This window comes from Schistocerca gregaria, chromosome 5 (assembly GCF_023897955.1).
Source record: "Schistocerca gregaria isolate iqSchGreg1 chromosome 5, iqSchGreg1.2, whole genome shotgun sequence".
Classification (NCBI taxonomy): Eukaryota; Metazoa; Arthropoda; class Insecta; order Orthoptera; family Acrididae; genus Schistocerca; species Schistocerca gregaria.
This window is the reverse complement of record NC_064924.1, coordinates 98037249-98059468: the sequence shown is the minus strand read 5'-3', so window position 1 is coordinate 98059468 and position 22220 is coordinate 98037249. Positions and strand designations below refer to the sequence as shown.

Sequence of the window (22220 nt, the reverse complement as noted above, 5' to 3'; positions counted from 1 at the left end):
ACATCTTCGCGTTTCAAATAGAGCTCCAGCAACATTAAATAATAATTAACGAACTACCTACATTACAAATGCTACATTATTTCAGAAGAATCGTAGCAGAGTGAATAAAAACAGGAATGCAACACCTGTATACCGAAGGCTTAATGACACATTTATTTCGGAATTCTTTTAGTTTTTCAGAAACAACGTATCTCCAGTAAAACGAAAACAAACATGCACTATTCAACAGTACTACCGGAATAAAGTACATGCATAGGAGTTAAAACTTTGCGTCTGACTGATTAGTGTAAATGTTTCCCGGTAGAAACCCCACGAATGTGGAGCTGGTGTAGCAAGCAATTTTGCCATGGCGTCACCGTTTCGGTCGTCTACACACGCACCAATTTATCGGCCGACCGACCGCCCACTTTCGTCCCAGCCTACACACATTCCAACCGACTGAACTCGGCGATTACAGCACCGTGCTGTTGTTGTGATATGTTTACTTAAATTTATTGAGATCCCGCTTGGTTTTACACAGAAACAGAAACGGGGGTTTACCTTGGCTGTTATAGGTGCAACAAGACCCAAATTAACAAAAAAAAAAAAAAAAAGAAAATAAAAGAAAGTCGAGAGAAGCTGTGCGCAAAGTGGCTAATACAAGGAAAGAAATTCACCCCCATTCTGTTACTTAATCAGCTGGCAGTTAATTATTTTCGTAATCGTCTAAGTAATGATGAAAAGTGCTTTCCGGAACTGTTGGAAAATCACCAAACCATTCTTAACGAAAAAGAATACGGTGCATACGTGAAAGAGGCTGCAAGCTTGCAAGGAGATGATGTCAGTTCTAGCCATTGGCGAAAGCTACGAGAATCTCAAATTAAGTATGTAGAAGAAAGTGCGTCCCCTGCAAGTTTAACAGCCGGCCCTAGTGACCGAGAAGTTCTAGTCGCTTTAGTCTGGAACCGCGCTACGGTCGCAGGTTCTAATCCTGTCTCGGGCATGGATGTGTTTGATGTCCATAGCTTACTTAGGTTTAAGTAGTTCAAAGTTCTGGGGGCTGATGACCTCAGAAGTCCCATAGTACTCAGATCCATTTGAGTCATTTGTAAGTTTAACAAATAAATTTCGAACTAGAAGAAGAAAGGCAACAGCAGTATCAGCGCACATCGTCTAATAAATACAGGAACAGACATATAAGAAATGAAGCATTTACCAGCTGTTAGAACTGTAAAAATAGTCCTACACTTTCCTCTTCGTAATAGAAGCTGTGGATGTAGCCTGGACTTTTGTCACATTTGTAACAGTGAAGGTAATATGTTTCATGAATACGAGTCCATCAACTGTCTGTTTTTCAGCGTTTTTCCGATGTGCATCGTAAGTGAAATCTAATATCTAATCTATCGGTGATTCGGTTTTTAGAAGTCATTCCCGTTAAATATTCCGTTAAATATCGGAAACAAAACCTATAAACTTAAATACACACGGCTGAGGACTTTTGTCCCCTCTATGTGCCGCACGAAACCATTACGTACTGAACATGAAAAAAAAGTGCTTCTCATTTGTTTCATATATACTGCTATACTTCTCGCATGAAGTGTTCCACAAACATCTGCAGTCTTTAAAATTTTATCCGTCTTGCACAATGTCGTGTGTATTAGAACAGCATTTAGACCCGTGCGCAGTGGCGAAAGACATATTTTTGTTGGGCGATTGGCACTACATCGCTACACATAGCACACAATTTGTTGGGCAGTTTATACTACTGAAGTATTGTATTTAGATGAATCGACATATAGGCATCTAGATGCTGAATAAATATTGCTACTTGTTTTGAAAATAAATGTGTGCATGAAAGAGCTAACGGTAATGTTAGTAACAGTGAGACACGTCAGACAGTCACGCCCTCTACCGTGGAACGCACAGTGCTATAAATCCCCGCCTGAGCCAAGTCTGAACGTAGTCCTGTGGTGATCACTGGATTCTCAACAGCCTGGTATGTGTATGTTCTCAGATCCCATTGCAGACTTTAATAGTGGTGGTTATAAGTAACTGAATTTTATAATGTATGAGTGGTAATTGTATGTTTTAATTAGTTTTAGCAACCCGACATGTGTGAATCAACCGTTATGAAGTCTGAAGATGGCAAGTCAGTCCAGCCTGAGGGTTCTGTTCCAGCAGCACCTACTACTGCACCGTCCAAGCTTTCTGCAGCTGGGGAGGCGCCAGAGCAGACTTACAAGATGGCGGAGCTGCTGAAACAATGGCCAGCGGTGGTAATCGCCATACAGAAAAGCAAAGATGCGTATTGCTCTGTAAAGCAAAAGGCCAGCATTCTCACCTGGTCACTTAAGTTGACTGAAAAAGTTGTTGCTTCGGTTCTCGAACTTGCAGAACGCAAACTGAGCAGCTTCCGTCCAATTATTCAGTACGCAGACAAAGCAGTTAGCGAAGGCGTGGTAGTAATAGAGAAGAAATTTCCCGCAGTGAAGGAGTCGCCGGAAAAAGTAATTGCTAATAAATGTGAACTCCGAAATGGTTACGTGAAAACCGCATAACAAATCTTTCTCCTTTTCAGCTGTACGATGCTATCACACAACACGTAGCGAAGATGGTGCACCCCGCGCTAGATAAAACCGAAGCGTTAAGCGAAATCGGCAGGAAGAGACTTGACAGGGTTGCTAAAACGATAATCAACAAATACAACAGTGTGATCAAGATCGTGGACAGCTGGATGGACAAGCTGGAGAACCAACTGAACGGCGTAGAAGCTGAATCAACCTCTGGTGAGTAACATGCTGAGTTCTTAGCGGTAACAGTTAATTCAATGGAAACAAGACCGACTGAAGACTTGCTATTCATCTACTCATTTTTCACAAATTCATGGAATACGTCCTTATCCTGGAAGTAAGTTGCATATATGTTGTGCATTACGTGGATTATTACGTCAAAAATTTGAATTTCCTGCTGCGTTTTCTTTTCTCAAAGGAATCTTAAATTTAAAAATATTCATATTGGACCTACCATCGAATTCGGACATCAAAAATGTTTTTATTTATAACGTAGTACCACTCAACGCCCATACCGGCGTGATGGCCCACACCAAAGTTCTAATGCCCTGTCCTGCATATTGGTTTTCACTAGGTGACTTCCGTTTCCACGTGTCTGTTTATGGTTGACGACTGACACGTTCTTATCCTGGGATAAATTGGGTCGAAAGTTGAACGACGGGTAACGGTTTAAAGAACAGATAAAAGTGGTAAGGCAAGAGCCAAGGGAGGAGAGGGAGAACGGACGGAAAACCTCAAAGACAGTTGCAAGTTCGGGTTTCTTGCCGCCTGCGAGTCACGGAAAGGTAATGTTTCATAGTGGTGGGTTCAAATGGCTCTGAGCACTAAGGGACTCAGTTCATCAGTCCCCCTAGAACTTGGAACTACTTCAACCTAACATAAGGACAGCACACACACATCCATGCCCGAGGCAAAATTCGAACCTGCGACCGTAGCGGGCGCGCGGTTCCAGACTGATGCGCCTCACTAGGTACTATGCAGGCCGACTCCTTTGGTGTGGGGTGGTGTTAGTCGGCGGCTGCAGCTAGGTCCAGTCCTGGTTCTCGGTCAGCATCATCATTCCTATAGTGCTTTGGTTCATAGTTCAGTGTCAGGTAACATATCGCATTAACATCGTCAGGTAGTGTTAACGGTTTGTGCGTTAGTATACGAGCTGGTCGGATTTAATAGCAGCTGGCATATCCAAAGTGAATGTTGCTGATATGCAAGGACTTGCCGATGTGTCTGTGTGTTTACCTTCGAACTGATGAGTCGTATTAAATTAATTAATCTTAGTCCGATATACTCGTCACTTCTTGCACAATACCTTTGCCCTTTACAGTTTTCTCTTCAACACTCCCCCAGTGTTGTTGTCATCAGTCCAGAGAGTGATTCGACGCAGTTTTACATGCTACTCTGGCCTGTACAAGGCTGTTCATCTCCCGGTACCTACTACAACCTTCGGAATCTGCTTAGTGTATTCATCTCTTGGTCTCCCTTTTCGATTTTTACCCTCCACGCTGCCCTCCATTTCTGAATTGGTGATCCCTAGATGCCTCAGAATGTGACCTACCAAGCGATCTCTTCTTGTCAAGTTGTGCCACAAATTTCTCTTCTCCGAAATCCTATTAAATACCTCCTCATTAGTTACATGATCTACCCATCTAATCTTCAGCATTTTTCTGTAGCACGACATTTCGAAAGCTTCTATTCTCTTTTCGTCTGTGCTATTTATCGTCCATGATTCACTTCCATACATGGCTACACGCCATAAAGATACTTTGAGAAACTACTTCCTCACACTCAAATCTGTACTCGATGTTAACAAATTTCTCTTCTTCAGAAACGCTTTCCTTGCCATTTCCAGTCTACATTTTCTATCCTCTCTACTTTCACCATTATCAGTTATTTTGCTCCCAAAATAGCAAAACTCCTTTGCTGCTTTAGGTGTCTCGTTTCCTAATCCAATTCCCTCAGCATCACCCGACTTAATTGGACTACATTCCATTTTCCTCGTTTTGCTTTTGTTCATCATCTTATATCCTCCTTTCAGGACCATGTCCCCCAGTACACAAAACAAAAGGAGGTAACACGTCCAAAACAGTGTTTACTTCCGAAGTTGTTCACACTGCGAGAACGCTGGTTGCCGGCCTTGGCGTGACTCGGTGTGTCTCCTTGTTCAGATTCAGAGACAGCTGCGGCAGACGCGACATCTTCTGCGGCACGGACCCAAACAACAACCACCGCCAGCCCGACACCTGCGCCCCCAGCGGGCGACGTTTGGCAGGCGCTGCGGCTGGGAGTTGGCGCCACCACGGCGCTGGCCGCCTTCCAGGTGGGGGCAGCCCTCTGGCTGCTGTCGCGGGCGCCGCTCGCGGGCCGCTTCTTCAGGGAGGCGCCGCCGCCCACAGACGACCCTTCGCCGTCTTCGTCCTCCAGCGGCGCCCCATCCGCCAGACTCCAGACTCCGACGGCTGCAGAGCAGGAGCAGCCGTTGTCCAGAGCTCAGTGCACGCACTGATTGCACACGGATTTGTATAATGCATGTAGTCAACCAATTTTAAGTTATTGGTGAAATAAAACAAAATGCTGCTATTTGTGTGTACACTACTTTCAATCCATTACTCATATAATAGCATACTGAAGTGCGCGTCATTTACGACGGCGGACGAGCTTAGGTTCGTTCTCCGCATCTGACGTCACAAAACAATGAACAGAGAACGTTGCCATAGCTCAACTGCAGTGCAGTGCACGGACAAATGTCTTCAGTTTTAGAAATTTTCAGTGATAAATAAGGTAATAGAACAAAAGCCATGTCTCGATAGCAGACTTTCTATAAAAGAAAGTTTGGATAAAGCATTCTTTATTCTAATTGCTTCATTTCTATAAATTAATTAAACCAATCGAGCACTAAGCCTCGTAATTCAGGCGATAGGAAGGAAAGGCGTTTGTTTCATTCTCACTAACCGCGTTTTCGCAATAAAGAACAGCGGTAATTGCTTATTTCCTGTTGTACTTCGACGAGATGTGAGTACTTCATAGTCGTAGAAACAGCATTTGTCGGTATTCTGCGTGATATTTTAGTCCTCCAGGAGGTCTATTAAACGAGAAGCTGCGTTAGCCTATTGGTTGAAGTGTTTGGCTGCTAAGTGCACGGTTCAGAGTTCAGACCGTGTTTGGTGCTTCATATTTTATTTAGTTAAAGACAATATCGAAGTGTCTTACGTCACGAATTTTGTTCGTTCGAATGAAATTTTTTGAAATTTCTAGTGGCAACTAAAATCGACCATACGGAAACAATACGCTATGGATTTTGCCCTCTGCAACCTCTTCAAAAGTTCGAGCAATGGTTTACTACATCTAATGCTGCACAAGAACTGCGTCGAACATCGAAACAAAATTCATTCATTTATGAGGGGAAGGTATCAGTCAAGATGTGTAAAAATCAAATTTTTGGGCCAAATAGTTTTTCTGGAATCGAATGACAATGTGTGCCAAAGCAGTCGAAACACCATGTGTCTGCACAGGCGAGCAGTGCAATGAAGACAAAATCCCGCGGAGTGCGGGGAGCACGTCTCTGTAGCAGCGAAAGGGTTAATGCACCCGCGGCGGCTTTACTTCATAGACTGCGCCCTCCCCCTAAACGTACGTAAGTTTGCGAACTACACTACGGCGCTTCTCCTCTTCGCGCGTGCCAACGCAGCAATCTCCCGCGTGTGGGTGTGCATGGGCGAACCGCCAAGATAAAAGAAATCAACTATAGAACGCTTTCAACATCGCTGGAAATTGTTTGAGCAAGCCAACGTGCCGTATTAAATCTATGGGCAGAAAAGTTCTCATGGGAACTAATGTAGAATTTGTTTTCACTTACTACACAAAGCTTGCTTTCACTACTAATATTCAGCTCTGTTAACAAGGTTAATTGCGAAGCTGTCACAATCGAGTATCAAATTTCGAAGGTATTAGACACTAGAAATTAAAGTTAGTGGACGAACACGAAAGTGCTAAATCATTCAGGATGTAATGCAGATACTAAGTTAACCTAGTAGGACTCCCATGGAACACTAGAAACCTCCACTACATTTCAGTAGACCTCGTAAGATGTCTAACGAAACTAGAAAAATTCCGTCAAATTCAAGTGGAAAAGATTGGGAACGTGTTCCTTTCTTACGATAGTGCGGTGCCTGTGCTGCGAATATTGCACCGTTCATCTCAACGTAGGAACTGCAATATCGTGTATATCCGCAGATTCCAAGCGGCGACTTCCCATAACAAATGTCATCGGTGTACAGGAATTACGTCGTTTGTATTAGAATACAAGCAGTGACACAGGAACTACGACATGTGGAACTCTGTCTGGGGCCCTATTCTCTATCGTTCATATCGATCGGTGTAGTTGGTTCGTTTCAGTAGTGACGTCATTTTCGGTTCTTTATCTTCGCAAAAAGCTGAAGTGAATGCTTTACAACACAATAAGAAATAAGCCGACTTAACAAAACAAAAAAGAAAACCTCATTTTCTGAGTATTCGTGAAAAGAAACCATGCAATGGCAAAAGAAATAAGCGAAGTTGTCTTTCGTAATCGGAATTTCCCCGATATTATCGCGTTTTTGCTACTCATGGGAAATTATGCAGCAATTCCAGCCATATCCAGGAGTGTCTGGACAGGTTGTACACTCGTGTGGCGTATCAGTGCGCTTGCCTTGTTCCGCGCACTTCTACACCACTTTGTCATAACTTGCTTCTTCACTGCAGTAGCTTCCCGCTTTTTGACAACGTGTGTTTGTGATGTTTCTTTCACACATCTCGTGGAACGTCCTTTGGTGGAAGGAATGGTCATTTTATTTCCTGAGTATTTGTTGTACAAATATAGAGAACTGAAAACTAGGTTTCGTGACTATTTGCTGGCGCGCATTAGTCACTTGCTGCATAACATTTAGATGTTATGTGGAAATGTGGGAAACCTCTCGTCGATCCTTCCATTTTACAATCACAACTCCATTAGAATACCTCGCAACTGTCTCTCCTCTCACAAGTTTTGCCGATATAACGTCTTCGGGGGTGTATTTCCTATTTAATCTCAGGGTACCTGTGGAATGTGTTTTAAGGTTCAACAGAGTTGTAGCTAAATTAAAACTGCTATAATAATAGTCCAAGTGAATGTGATGACCAACATGCAGCTTTTCTGCCATCAAAAACATGTCTCCACTACTTTCCGTGTACACAGCGCACTTATTTATGAAACCGTCTGGATTGTTGAGCATGTACATTTAATGCCATATTCATTACCTTTGCTTTTTATGTATTGGCTAAATGATAATCTTCCCCTCCAAAGAATCATTGATTCATCTATTGATACATCTTTTCCCTGGTAATACACTTGAGGCATTCTCGTGTTGAAATAATCCAATATGGGTCGTATCTCATATAAACGATCGCCTTGTTTTGGGTTTCCTCGAAGTGGATTTTTTGCAAAATGCAGAGAGCGTAATATGATCAAATACCGGCCTCTGCCTATACTCATCGCTATTGCTCTATTCTCAAACACCGGTTCTTTCTTCATGTAGTCTTGTACTCGCGGATACTTAACGTAACCCATATGTAACGAAACTAGTAATTCGCCTATACTTAGAGATTTCCATTTACAGATCCTAGATCCCTCTTCTGTATTTTCGCTCAGAATATGTTGACTGCTTTATCGTTCGTTTCGTCAACTATAAGTTGCAATAATTCGTCTGTTACCAGTAATCTGAAGAAATCCATAGGAGAATTGCCAGCAGGATGAATCTGAAAAATTTCTTCCTTCGTAAGTGGGTGATACTTCATAATATGTGATTCTTTATGCCACGACTCAGCTGGATTATCTCCGTGTGACAGGTCGGGCTCTTTTCGTCGTCGATTTCCACACAATCGTCGTGATCTGTAATGTCAGGTTCCGAACTGTTACGAAACACATTCGAAAGCTGCGCTTCCACGCTATCCTCACTCTGCAATTCTTCTGCAGCCTCTAAATGACGATCTCCGTGGTATACTTCGTCCTCAATACGAAGAAAATCACTGTCGTCTAGTACACTTAAGTAACTGTTCCTCTGGCTATTTAACACTTTTCCTGCTCCTTTTCACATTTGAAGGTCCAGGTGTCGGTTCATTAGCCGCTATTACGAACAATATACGTTCGATAACTGCCCACACAAAGCAAAAGTTTAGACGCTTTGATGCTAGCTTAGACACTGCAGCTAGACTGAGTAATTCGACAGTGAGCTTCTGAGACCTGTTACCGAAGGTCCTCCCACCGATTTTTACGACAATTGTACCGAGAGGTTTTGGATTTCGGTGTTGCCCTGTCAGTCGGTGAGCTGTGGTTTATGTACACCTATAATTTGTTATTTTAAACATATTTAGCTGTTTTAGCTTTGGATTTAGTGATTGTGTTACTAAAGAATCACCAGAGGAAGCATCCGGTTGGAAAGTGAGTTCTGAATTGCCCTCTCTGTTTATTGATTGGATAGCCACTGAATTTCTATTTATTTATTTAATGGGATACTAATAATTATTAAAAGGTGGCAATTTTATTTAAGCACTGTTTTTACTCTTTCGATTGTTGCGAGTTGGCGATAGTAAAATGCTGCTCGTTTTGGAGAATACACATTTTATAAGAATTATTTGGTCCAGGAAACACTTATGCGATCACGGTTGCGATTTAGACGGTATTCGCGTAATTGTGCTGATTAAAAGTTATCGTTTCCGGAAGACACAGGTTCGATTAAAGCTGTGTGCACTTTTGCGCATATAATAAAAAAAATATTCATAACACGTCGTGTAACAAAAATGAAACATGCGAATCACAACTGTGATCAAACGAAGAAAATATATGATAACATAAATGTTCTTCGCTGTTATTCAGGACAGACTCAGATTTGACCTTGCAACTTTTAGTTACAGGAAATCACAAGACGTTACACTTTAGAGATATTTGTTTTGAATAACTTGTATTTACCTTCTCTCTTTCTCTCTCTCTCTCTCTTTTTTACAGCCTTTATACCTTCACATCGATTAAGGAACTTTTCCTTCTCTACCGACCAGTACGACAACAAAATTCAGACCCAACAAAATGTCTTACATACAATTATTACATGCTTAACCTTAACAATCATATATAGTTTCGTAGTACAAACAATGCTAATTTATTCCGTGCACTAGAAAGTCTTTGATAGACTGAGCACAAAAATGAAAATAATAAAATTATAATTACATTTTTAATATCATGAATACTTCCTTAAATAATGAAAATAAGGTTTGACATCGTTGTATTATTTATTTTCATCGTTGTAGCACTACAGTTCGTAATAGACTATTTTCCTTTGTTAGAAATATGGTTAGGTTATATTGTTACTGTGAATGATTACATCCAAAAAGAAAAAGTTTTCGGTCAATATTCTCTCGAAATACGTGTTACTTTAATGCTAATAATGGCTTACAGATCATTAAATAGCAAATCATCGGCTCTGATTACGTATATTTACAGCAGTGTGAACTGACGTTACTAGTGACTTTGTGTACTTTTTCCCACAAATGGTTTAGTTAGTAACTATCGAAACGTGTTAACAACTTTCAAGTAACAATGGAAAGCAATTATGTGAAGCCTGATATTAGAAACCTTCCAAACTATTACGCATTTCTGACTTACGGAGCATCGTTTGGCAACGAAGTCAGCCTACGTTCCTCCACAATAGTACAAGAATTGAGCCACGCGTAGCTGTTGTTTAGCGTACACAAGTGGAGCCGGCACGGTAGCTCAGCGTGGTCGGTCAGAGAGCTGCTCGCCCTGTGCAATTAAAAAAAAAAATAATAATACGGGAGTCAAGGCATCGACGATCAACTTGAACTGATGTCTTGTGACGTCCGCCCAGACCAAAAGCAGCGAACTATATCGAACAAAATAAATAAATAAATAAACAAAAAGTGGTTACCGCGCGGGATTGCTACTCGAAAGGACACAGGTTCGTTCACAGATGGGTGCAATTTTTTTCCTTTTCATATATACAACACGTTCTGAGACATTGTTATTCGTGTAAGTTAAGATTTTTCTGCAATATTACTTACATGTAAGAGCGCACTTCCTCAGTATTGATTTCGTGATTTCTGTGTGTTTAAAATACGAAATTGTTGGAGATGACATTGCTGTGAGTGAAACAACCGACAGTGACCTTTATATTTTTTCTTTTCAGAAATATTCACCATTTTTTCCGAATATGTAGCGATTTCCGAGTATGCAGTTGGACAGGAATCTAAGAGCACAACTTAAATTACTGGGAATGTAGCTAGCAGCAGTCACCTTCGTAATCTTGATTGTCACAAGTCTTTATGTGCGATCGAATCGTCAACAACAGTAGACAGAGATGAAAGATCTCCACCGTAATACTTTTAGACTGTTCAATTATAAGTGCCTCTCCATACGCAGGCTTGCCGTCTTTGTTTCAAATAAAACACCCATATTGCCGGCCAGAGTAGCCGACTTGTTCTAGGCGCTACAGTGTGGAACAGCGCGGCGCTGCGGGCGCAGGTTCGAATCCTGCCTAGAGCATGGATGTGTGTGATGTCCTTGGATTAGTTTGGTTCGAGTAGTTCTAAGATCTAGGGGACTCGTGACCTCAGAAGTTAAGTCCCATAGTGCTCAGAGCCATTTGAACCAAAATACCTATAAACGACAATCACAATAGCAATCCTTAATGCACTTTCAATGTCATTGTTGAACCTACTAACCTCATTTTCGTCCGACATTTCCTCTGGTATTTTAGCAACACTTCGTACTGTGCAAACGCAAGTTCGGTACTGCGTAGAATAGCGCGTCTGCGTCGTCTGCTACCCGCTTTTGTTCGTGGCGCTGTGCGCGCTGCTGTGCGCGCTGCAGTGCGCATGCGTGGATGTGCGGCCGCTTGCTTTTGATTGGTTTGCGCGACGCGAACCGACAACAGCGCTTCGGTTCTCTAGATCCGAACGGTATCGCTACCAAAATGCATACTGATTAACAATGGGACTCTAATTCCAGTACTAGATCGTTCGGTGGCTTTGAGTACTGAAACAAGCGGCACAGTGGTGGAAAGATACACAATAGGCACACAGAGTCCGTGAGTCCTGCACGGATAGCCAACGCGCTTTAGGCGACGGCTCTCCTGAAGTGCTCGGTCTGGTACGTTTTCACTGTTGTATGGCTGGTTCTGCATATTTGCTACTGCGAATACAATTCACGAATTTTTTCTAGCTTATGCAGGGTTCTAACAGAGTTTGAGTTAGGCAGCGAACAACAAAATCCTAGATTGTACAGTGTCTAGACATTAGCTTTAACTGACAACAAAAACTCCCCATCGTATCTCTACCCCGTCCCCCCCTCCGAGATCAAGTAGACGCAGTGGATAGCCCATCAAAAACTGAACACAGATAAAGCACGAGAACAGTAAGGTGTACTGAATTGTAAAAAAAAGGCAAAATAGAAAAAGTGAACTGATAGCCCGTACGGTAGCTCAGTGTGTTCGCTTATAGGGTTTGGTGCTCTCTGTAATAAAAGAACTGATTGAATGGGACAATGAACTTGCTGTGTGTCATGCGATGTCCACCCCGGATAAAAGCGATGGACAAAATACAATAAATTGTCACAGCGTTGGACTCCCGAGTGGGTGAACAGAGTTCAAATCTCATACGTGCATTTTTTCTTCTTACTCTTCTTCTCCCCCCTCTTCTTCTTCTTCTTCTTCTTCTTCTTACCCCACTGTTGGCGGCATTCAAATTTGTGTGTGTGTGTGTTGTTAAGTAACGTCCATTAGCAACAGTGAGATGTAAGGAAAGGACCGATAATGAAAATTGATTCCGCAGAACTACCCTTTTAGCAGCTGAAAGAAAGCGGCTTTCGAATACGAACCGCAAATGTTCGATGACAAGGCCACAAGCCACCTGAATTATCCACTGGAAAACATGTCTGGTATATCATACACGGCATTACTGACAGTACGTGCCATACGATAAGAATCTATTAGCGACGCATCTAAGTTGTAAGCCTGGTAAGTGAGGCATGCCTCCTTGTCAGATTTAGGTGTTCGTATGAATGTGTTCACTGTCAAAGAAATGATGGAAACAATAATTTGTCACATAAGTTGCTGCAAATAAACACAAGTTTCACAATCACACAGATTGTGCTCTGTCAAAACATTCTTGCTTGCTCCATTAACTCGATTGTTTTAAGTACAGCGGGCAGCTAATATGCAGCCACAACGCCGCTGCTGTTTCATGCTGATCTATATTGAACTTGCCGTCCTTCGACCGTTCACTGTTCCCATTTTGCTTCTTCCTTCTTCACAGTTCAGTTCACCTCCTTCCTGCTTTCATGGTTCATCTGTGTTCAGTTTCTGACGGCCTGTCCATTGGACTATGGATCAAGTGGCTCTAAGCACTCGGTTTTAACATATCAGGTCATTAGTCCCCTAGAACTACTTAAACCTAACCAACCTAAGGTCATCACACACATCCTCGCCCGAGACATGATTCGAACCTGCGACCGTAGCAGCAGTGCAGTTCCGAACTGAAGCGCCTAGAACCGCTCGGTCACAACGGCCGACCACTGAACCACCTGAACTTAACATCTGAGGGGGGTGCGATGGGGCGTTTCCCTTGTCAGAAACCAGAGCGATATTACGCACTAAATGTCTCAGTAAGTAGAAACAAAACAGTGTACAGACAAGCAATAATTGGCGCTGTTGAAAGATTCGTTATTCTTAGCTGTGTAAATGAATTGCCCTTCTAGTTACGCGGGTTTTTCTAAAACTGTACAATGTGTTTGTTTAAATTATAAATTCTGTTTTAGATCCCCAGAAATCAGTACCCAGAACAACCACTCCAGCCGTAATAACGGCCTTGATACGAATTGCCATTCGGTCAAACAGATGTCGGATGGCGTGTACAGGTACAGCTGCCCATGCAGCTTCAACACGACACCACAGATCATCAAGAGTAGTGATTTGCGTATTGTCATGAGCCAGTTGCTCGGCCACCATTGACCACACGTTTTCAGTCGGTGAGAGATCTGGTGAATGTGCTGGCCAGGGCAGCAGTCGAACATTTTCTGTAACTGGAAAGGCCCGTACAGGACCTGCAACCCGCGGTCGTGTATTATCCTGCTGAAATGTAGGGTTTCGCAGGGATCGAATGAAGGGTAGAGCCACGGGTAGTAGTAACACATCTGAAATGTAACGTCCACTCTTCAAAGTGTCGTCAATGCGAACAAGAGGTGAACGAGACGTGTAACCAACGTCACCCCATACCATTACACCGAGTGATACGCCAGTATGGCGATGACGAATACACGCTTCCAATGTGCGTTCACCGCGATGTCGCCAAACACGGATGCGACCATCATGATTCTGTAAACAGAACCTGGATTCATCCGAAAAAATGACCTTTTGCCATTGGTGCACTCAGGTTCGTCGTTGAGTACACCATCGCATGCACTACTGCCGATGATGCATCGTCAAGGGTAACCTCAGCCATGGTCTCCAAGCTGATAGTCAGTGCTGCTGCAAACGTCGTCGGACTGTTCGAGCAGATGGTTGTTGTCTTGCAAACGTCCCCATCTGTTGACTCAGGCATCGAGACGTGGCTGCCTGATCCGTTACAGCCATGCGTATAAGGTGCCTGTCATCTCGACTGCTAGTGATACGAGGGCGTTGGGATCCAGCTCGACGTTCCGTATTACACTCCTGAACCCACCGATTCCATATTCTGCTAACAGTAATTGGAGCTCGACCAATGCGAGCAGCAATGTCGTGATACGATAAACCGCAATTGCGTTAGGTTACAATCGGGAAACGTGATGGTACTCATTTCTCCTCCTTACACGAGGCATCACAACAACGTTTCACCAGGCAACTCCGGTCAACTGCTGTTTGGGTATGAGAAATCGGTTGGAAACTTTCATCACGTCAGCACATTGTAGGTGTCGTCACCGGCGCCAACGTTGTGTGAATGCTCTGAAAAGCTAATCATTTGTCCATCACAGCATCTTCTGTCTGTCTGTCTGTTAAATTCCGCGTCTGTACCACGTCATCTTCGTGGTGTAGCAATTTTAATGGCCAGTAGTGTAGTTTTCACCCCGCTGATATTGCTCTAACCTTTACTCGGCCCTTGTTAACATCTTGTATTTAAAAATACTTAACCGAAACAACAGTAAGTGCTACCTGTAGACCTATTGCTAGATGCCTGCAGGAGGAAAGGTGGTGTGGGAGCAGGAGTAGCATGGTCACACAGCACTTTGACTGCTTTGTTGGCTGGCCCGGAATGTGATTGGTTCATTCACGTACTTGATAACACCTAGAGAAACCATCCAGAATATGTGCGTTGGAATGACAGCAAAACTCATATTTCGTGACTCGCAGGAGCAAGGGTGCGGAAACCTACGTAGAGAACATCAAATACGGGTCAGTCCAGCCCTAGGAGAAAGGATCCTACAGTCTTTAAACGAATAGCACAAAGGAAGACGCAGGAAACAACGAAAATCTAAATTTCACTAACAGAAGTAGGTAAACAGGGGGCAACAGTCATCCTGAATCGTACAAGTTATCGCAAAGGAGAGGGACAAGAGAGAAAAGGTATGAGACAATATCATCTCTCTGCCCTTTGCTGACGAGGAACCTGACTTAGTAACAACATCCCCGGAAAAATGAGTAACTTACCGGACTGTATCACATATTTCGCGATTTCATTAAGCAACTAGGATGGATAGCACGACAATAGCTACTAAAATTTTACTGTGAAAGGCTGAACAGCGGAAAAATCTCTCAGCAATATAAAATTGCAAAAACAATTGCTGTAATAGAGCAAGGAAAATTCCTCTCCCACTACTAAGCTTCTGTTACAAGATGCTGGAAAGTTTATATGATAATTATTACTTCATATCCACCTATCACAAATGAATAAACCAAATATTTCTTATCACTTATATGACGAATTAATATTTGTACGGCATCTTCAGTGGCAAATTTCAAATATATTCTGTTCTACCTGCCTTCTTTTTTCCTGTTGCACAACTGTTCTTCTTCTGCTTTTCGCCATACGAAATTTACTTTCCACAGCCATACAAAATGGATGAAAATAGGAAAAAAAACTCATGCAGATAGCATCTATTAAATTTGCCATTGAAGATAGCAAGAAAAAATAGTTTTACTCATTTGTGATAGACAGATCTAAATAACAATTGTCGACATAATATTACACGCAACTCAAGACGACAGAGCAGCAAATTGTGATCTGCAAAAACTTCTGTATAACAGAATATATCGTGGCATCACCCCCACCACCAGCACCAACAAGGTTTTCGTGTAAATCGGAGCTGTTGAGAGCAAGTTGTCGCCCCCTATAGAAGTAGTTTGAGAGGGGGTCTGTCTGCGGGCAGGGGGGGGGGGGAAGGAGGGATGTAAGTGGGGCAAAAGCCCAGTGAGTATTGGAACTAGCTGTGTTCTAGCACAAAGTAACGTCATCCATGATGGCGATGATAACGTCATCCAAGATAGTGGTTTTTGGCAGGAAGTTTGAATTTTGGAGGAAGAAGGTCAATTGGGCTACGTCCACTAACCTAACCCACCTGGCCCCGAAAAATGGCGGGAAGTTCAAATTCCAACTTGATAATACATCACACCAAGAAACATGGCGGGAAAAAGGGGCTTGTCTTTATTATTTAACCAGGTTCAAGCAAGTGTGTTCTCCACGAGCTCTAAAGCCCAACCGGCTTAGTTCGTATCGTCGCCACCAGAGAGCGCCACTGTGACATCATCCAAGATGGGTGATTTTGGTGGGAAGTTTGATTTTTGGCGGGAAGAAGGTCAATTGGGCTACCTCCACTAACCAACCCCCCCCCCCTCCCTAGGAATTGAGGGGAAGTCCAACTTCCAAAATGATAATGCAGTACACCTAGGAAAATGCACTTGTCTTTATTATGTAACGAATTTCAGGCAGGTGTGTTCTCCACTGCAGCCTGACTGCAGCTGGCTTAGTTCATATCGGTGCCACCAAAGGGCACTCTCATGACGTCAGATCATGACGCAAGTACAGTTATTCAAAATGGCTGCACCCGATGTATCCTCCATGAACTCCGGAGCTGAAGTGGCTCAATTCATATTGTGACCGGCAGAGCCCACTACCGAGACTTCACCTGATGACACAAGGTCGTCTGCTCTCTCGTTTATGTCCTGATAGCCAAACAAATCGTAAATTGTGAAAATAATAATCCATCTAAAAGGTTCTGCTTGTCAACAATTAGAGGCAGCACCACCACCAAGTGTATTCACCACTAAGTCCATAGCCCTACTGACTTAGTTCATATTGATGCCACTAGAGGACGCTCTAGTGACGTAAGTACCGTAATCTAAGATGGCGCCACCTCGTAGGTTCACCACAAGCTCCAGATCCCAATTGGCTTACTACATTTCGTTGTGCCCAGAGTTCGCCACAGTGAGTCAAACTGATGACGCAAGTACAGTTGTCCATGATGGCGGCAAGCCGTGTGTTCTCCACGAGGTCTAGTACCCAGTACCACTAGCAGAGGACGCTATAGCCTCTTTCGTTATGTGAACCAAGATGGTGAGGGAAAACGACTCAGGCTGCTCTGGGATGCAAGTAGAGTAAGGATTGACAGCACTCTAGTTATTTTGAAGCAACTTATTTAACGACAGAGTGTATCTATCACACTGTCACAAAACACTAACCCAGATGTGCCGGGGGGGCATGTTGCGCACACACACACATCCAACTCGTAATTTCGGCACACAATAGCAAACTGCTCCTAAATAATACAGCACATTGATGTCTAGACACGCTAAGTACTCGTAAACTGTCCAAATAGCGCATATCACAGCCTTCAGACCTTGTAATGTAACTGAAATGATGGTAGGCTGCCAGTAATTTGGAGCCCACGCGTCGGAAACGGGCGCGCTGGCCTGAGACTGCCAGGGAGCGCACCGTGATGCCATCTATTGGCGAAACCGGGAATTAGCGCTACCTGTCCGACAATTCACTAAACTCTCGGACACAAATGTATTGCTTTTTTTGTTAATTATAAGTTATTACTGTATAATTTAATGTTGTTAAGCTCTAGTAATAAATCATTATGACTGGTATGAACTCCAGGAAAATAAATATAAAATTTCTTAAACACTAAATGATTTCGATAAAAATGTGGTATGGGAAGGCCCCCACTCTTGGTGATACAAGCTTCGCTCGTGGTAGTTGGAGACACAGGGACTGAACAATAGAATGGCCTGGGTAGTGTTGACATGATCGGACGTGAGTAACTGTGCTCATGCAAAAGTGATTGTGCAACGGCGAAGAGGCGCATGTCGTCGCCGTTTGTGGAGTAAAACGCTTCGAATGGTTATCGCAGTCGCCACTATGTCGCTGGGGCTGATTGTAAGAGTTCCTGCGCCCAGATTTTTTTCGCGAACGTGCAGTAGCTTGTACGTGTGTACGGCTCATGATTCATTGTAAAGTGTAGTAACCTTAAACATAGTAAAGTGAAATCAGACTGAGGTCACCATCACCTCATTCATTTACAATTCCTTTTGTTGTAGAATACTTTAGTGTATAAGAATGTTGAAAAGAGCAATGGTCACACCAGAATGAGTCGTCATTTTATAGTTAACATAAAATTTTCTGAGTAACTTTTTAAGTAACGTCACTTAAATAATTCTATATCAATTGTTCAAAGAGTAATATCCAAAATCATGACATAAAGTTGAACGATAGAATTTTGTTAGCCCAAGTTGCATAAATAGCCTTGGTAGTAATTACCAAGTCAACACACAGAAATTGAAAGAGTATTTGCTTTGTTGAATCACCTTGAATGATCAACTCAAGCCATTTCACTTTGAAACGAGCCAAAAATTGATTTATTCTTTTGCTCCTTCAGAGCTGGTGACTGTAGTTATAAGTATTTTCAGGAGGATTCTACAGTAAGTCTGCTGCTCTTGTCGTGCTGATTGGATTATCCACTGCTGGTAGCAGTGATGATTGGATACAAGGGATCACTACCAAGTTAAGTGGGTCAGGTAGGCAGTGTTACCATGTGAACTGTAGGGCACTGTAGTCCGTGGATCGAACCCGTTCAATCATCACAGATCTTTGGGAAATAGTTCAGTTAGGAGTGTGCTTTAATCATTAGGTAAATACTGGCGAGTAACGGTCAAAATGTACATGCAAGTGAATTTAATAGCTTAGCAAGGTCCACATAGCCCATAGTTAATGTTGTGCAATGGCGAGGGTAGGAGCGGAGTAAAAGTGAACTGAGCTTGTGGAAGCTGTGCTGTATTGAAATATTAACAACTTGAAGTCACTAATACCTCTTACCATTAGGACTGAGCTATTTACTGTTAAAATACGTAGCAGTAATCACAAAGGCATGACAGCTACAAGTCCGTATTGGTGATATACATACGGAATTAGGAAGTGGGTCATTCCGTCAGTGGAGGGGGTTAAAACAATCGAGTCAGTTGAAAGCATACCGTATTTACTGACGAAAAGACTCGGCGGTTCGGTCGCAACATGCTCGCAAAATAATGCAATCGACATTCGCAAGCACAATCCACCGCCTCCTGCGCAGTAGAGTACACAGGAGGTAGCGATAACTTACACATCAGTCAACTGTCAAACCACACACAGGCCCCTGCCCGCGTCCCACAAGCGGCGCCATCTCATTCATACTTCATTTCTGATAAAGTCTTATCCCAATATGTATTCACCTAGATGCCAATCAGAAGGGAGCAAAGACATACTTACAGAGCACAAATGCTAGAATCTCTTTCGCGTGCATTTGCGGTCAACCTCAAGTCAAATCCATACATCCCCCTACAACAGCAAATAGACATTTCCTTTACACAAATAGATATACTTTATACACCTGATCCTCAAATGCGGACATATCACACACACGCCCGATGAATTTTGAAAGTCATTCGGCTACGGAACGCAGTATGTGACCGGTATTTGCAACTCCCTCAAGCTGCTAGATATTTATCCAGTATGTGTAACATATTATGTCCCGATACCATGTCAGATGTTCCCTTATATATCCACTGAGTTACAGGCGATGACTCATTGAGAAAGATCACAGCCACAAGTGAATCATATCTCGAAACGAGTCACCTTTCTCGTACCTATCTGCTACAGTAAAAATCCAGCGTGGTCTTAGTCAGTCCCTACACATCTTGCAACTGCTCCCATTTATACAGCTTTGCACATGTGATCATACCATTTTAAGTTGGGACCGAGCAGAAGTCGGACAAAGCCATATCCATCACCTTCTGCCGCCCGTCTAGAAACAAGGCGAACTGAGTTACTGCGACAGGATCGTGTTTTGACCATTCGCATTGTGGTCCGTCCCCTAGTACCACAGAGTCACATCCAGTCAAATCTATAAGCCCAGCATCCTTTCATCGTTGTTCTTTACACTCCCCCCCCAGCAAACAAAAATTAACAACTATAGAAGCTCAAATAACACCATCCGATATAGATCTCACATAGACGCCATTACTCACGCGTTGACAAAAAGCCGCACATAGACGCCATTAGGAGAATGATCGTATCCCACGTACTATATTGTAAATCGCAAGAAACGCCCACTGTGGCCCCATTTACTTGTTTGAAACGCTGTTTTCTAAAGAGCTTGGTACACTGCCAAACATTTCTTTTTTCTGCCACGACTTCCACATGTCACATTCTAAACTGGCATTAAGACGCTCTAATCCACGACCTCTCACAGAATACTAGGCATCTCACTATGTAAATCATATTTTTACCATGGATAGCCTAACACTGAATTATTTTAAAATAAAATAAAATACACTTACAACATAAAGAAAGTAGAAGTGCTTGGTAGCGTTGTGTCTTTAATGACCTCTACATTAAAGTTCATATGTCATCATGACGGAATAGATGATGACTCGGCCTTCCATTTCGAGTTATTGGTAATTTTGCACTCATGTACGCGACCGCTGTTTAGCCGCTAGCAACCCCTAGAAGTTTTCTCCCACCCACAAAACTTCTCCCCCAACTCAAACAAGCTGTGTCAATTATTATGTGGTAACCGATGTGTGGATGTGATGGAAAAGAAATCTTCCATGTACTGTAATATTAAGCATCAGACTTGATAGTGCGAAGAATTTTACACTAAGTTCAGCAACGGCCACTGATGTGACAGCATGGCACCGCAATTTCAGTATCACAGCTAAACCGCCCCTTTTACATCACTTCGCGAGTATGATTGCGAACGTGGGTAGATTACTGTGCAGTACGTGCATTCATTGTTAATTCTCCAACACATACATGATAAAAGTACATCAGACAAAACTATACATATTTGTAACACTTCGAGCATTTACGATCTATCTCTCAGAGTATGGGAGTCACAGAGCATTCTCCCCGTTTTAGGGTAAAAGTCCAACCTTATACAGCCACTGACCAACACTCCCTGCAGCACCGCTGGCGAATTAATCTCCAAGGGATCAGAAGAAGAGTGCTCCACTCCACGTCTCATGAAAGAAAATCTCTCTCCAAGCCCCAACCCATCCAAGTGCACGAGATTTCTCGAGATGTTACAATGTCGAGGAGCTTAGTACACCTTACCGATGTATAGTAACAGATTTCAAAGTGCAGTAATGTAAAAGCATACAGTTAAGAAGAGCAAGAAACGACTTATTTTTATACGCGATGGAGTTCGAGGTGAATTGAGTTGGATACATTTTTACCTAAATCAACGAAGGTATCTACTCTAAATTGTTCTAGAGTCTACGATCTGTACTTGGAATGTATTCGTAAGACAGAGAACATAAATACACACGCTCCTACGACTACGGCGTTCTGCACTTATAAACTGGCTGTAACATTAGATCGAAAACCTTTCACCCCTATCAGACATACATCCTTCTCCACAGTTTCTCTACACTGAACTGTCTTATTGAATCGTAAAACATTTCCTGTTCATGATACAAGCACCATATAGCTTTGCAGTGACATATAGTGTCCACTGTTCACATCTGATCACAGTTCAGAAACTATACGATGCCTGCATAAGGTCTACATAAAATGATGCTTACTAGTGGGGGATACATCCTACAAGGAGACAGATAAACGCGAAGCAGCAGCGTATAACATGTGAAAATTAAAACTCATTCCGTCACTAACTCTGTAAACAGCGCATCAGTCGGGCAGTGCGTACACAGCGATTGCAGCGCATCACAAGCTCTTACCGCTAAGTTAGTTACGACCCTGATGTCTCGATTTTACACCCAAGATGCGACAGAGGTTATCGCATAAATGAAAGCTCCTTTAGAGGAGTGTGTCACGTTGCTTCACACATGAGATGGAAGTCCTCTGATAACCGACAGGTTTACCATTAATGATCGCAACTAGGTAGTGATTTCGAACACATACGGGACACGTAGCTGTATACGAGTAGAACGCAGGCTATGTCACCTGACTGATGCATCCGGACTTACTAGTACCTCAATAGACATACACTTTAATGCATCATCAATGTGAAAAAAAATTGACTGCCCCCTTATTCCCTTCGTTTCGATGTCCACGTTTTTCCGGGATTCCTCCTGTTGCAGCATTCTTGGTCCGATATATAAATTGTTCGGTGCGAACCAGAAGACAGAA

The 22220-nt window shown here is 42.8% G+C and overlaps 2 protein-coding genes across 3 annotated transcripts in view; both read left to right on the top strand.

Annotated features, from left to right (window-relative positions):
- Positions 1-22220, top strand: part of LOC126272006 (uncharacterized) — a 216196-nt gene that overhangs the window by 68720 nt on the left and 125256 nt on the right. The window lies entirely within an intron of this gene.
- The window catches only part of LOC126272009 (uncharacterized), a 39243-nt gene continuing 19113 nt past the window's right edge, over positions 2091-22220 (top strand). The window contains exons 1-2 of one of the 2 annotated variants that reach the window (XM_049974495.1): positions 2091-2486; positions 2558-2765. In XM_049974495.1, the coding sequence (XP_049830452.1) occupies positions 2091-2486; positions 2558-2765 (604 nt within the window). The remainder of the gene's footprint in view (positions 2487-2557; positions 2766-22220) is intronic. The other variant, XM_049974496.1, reaches the window with a different exon arrangement.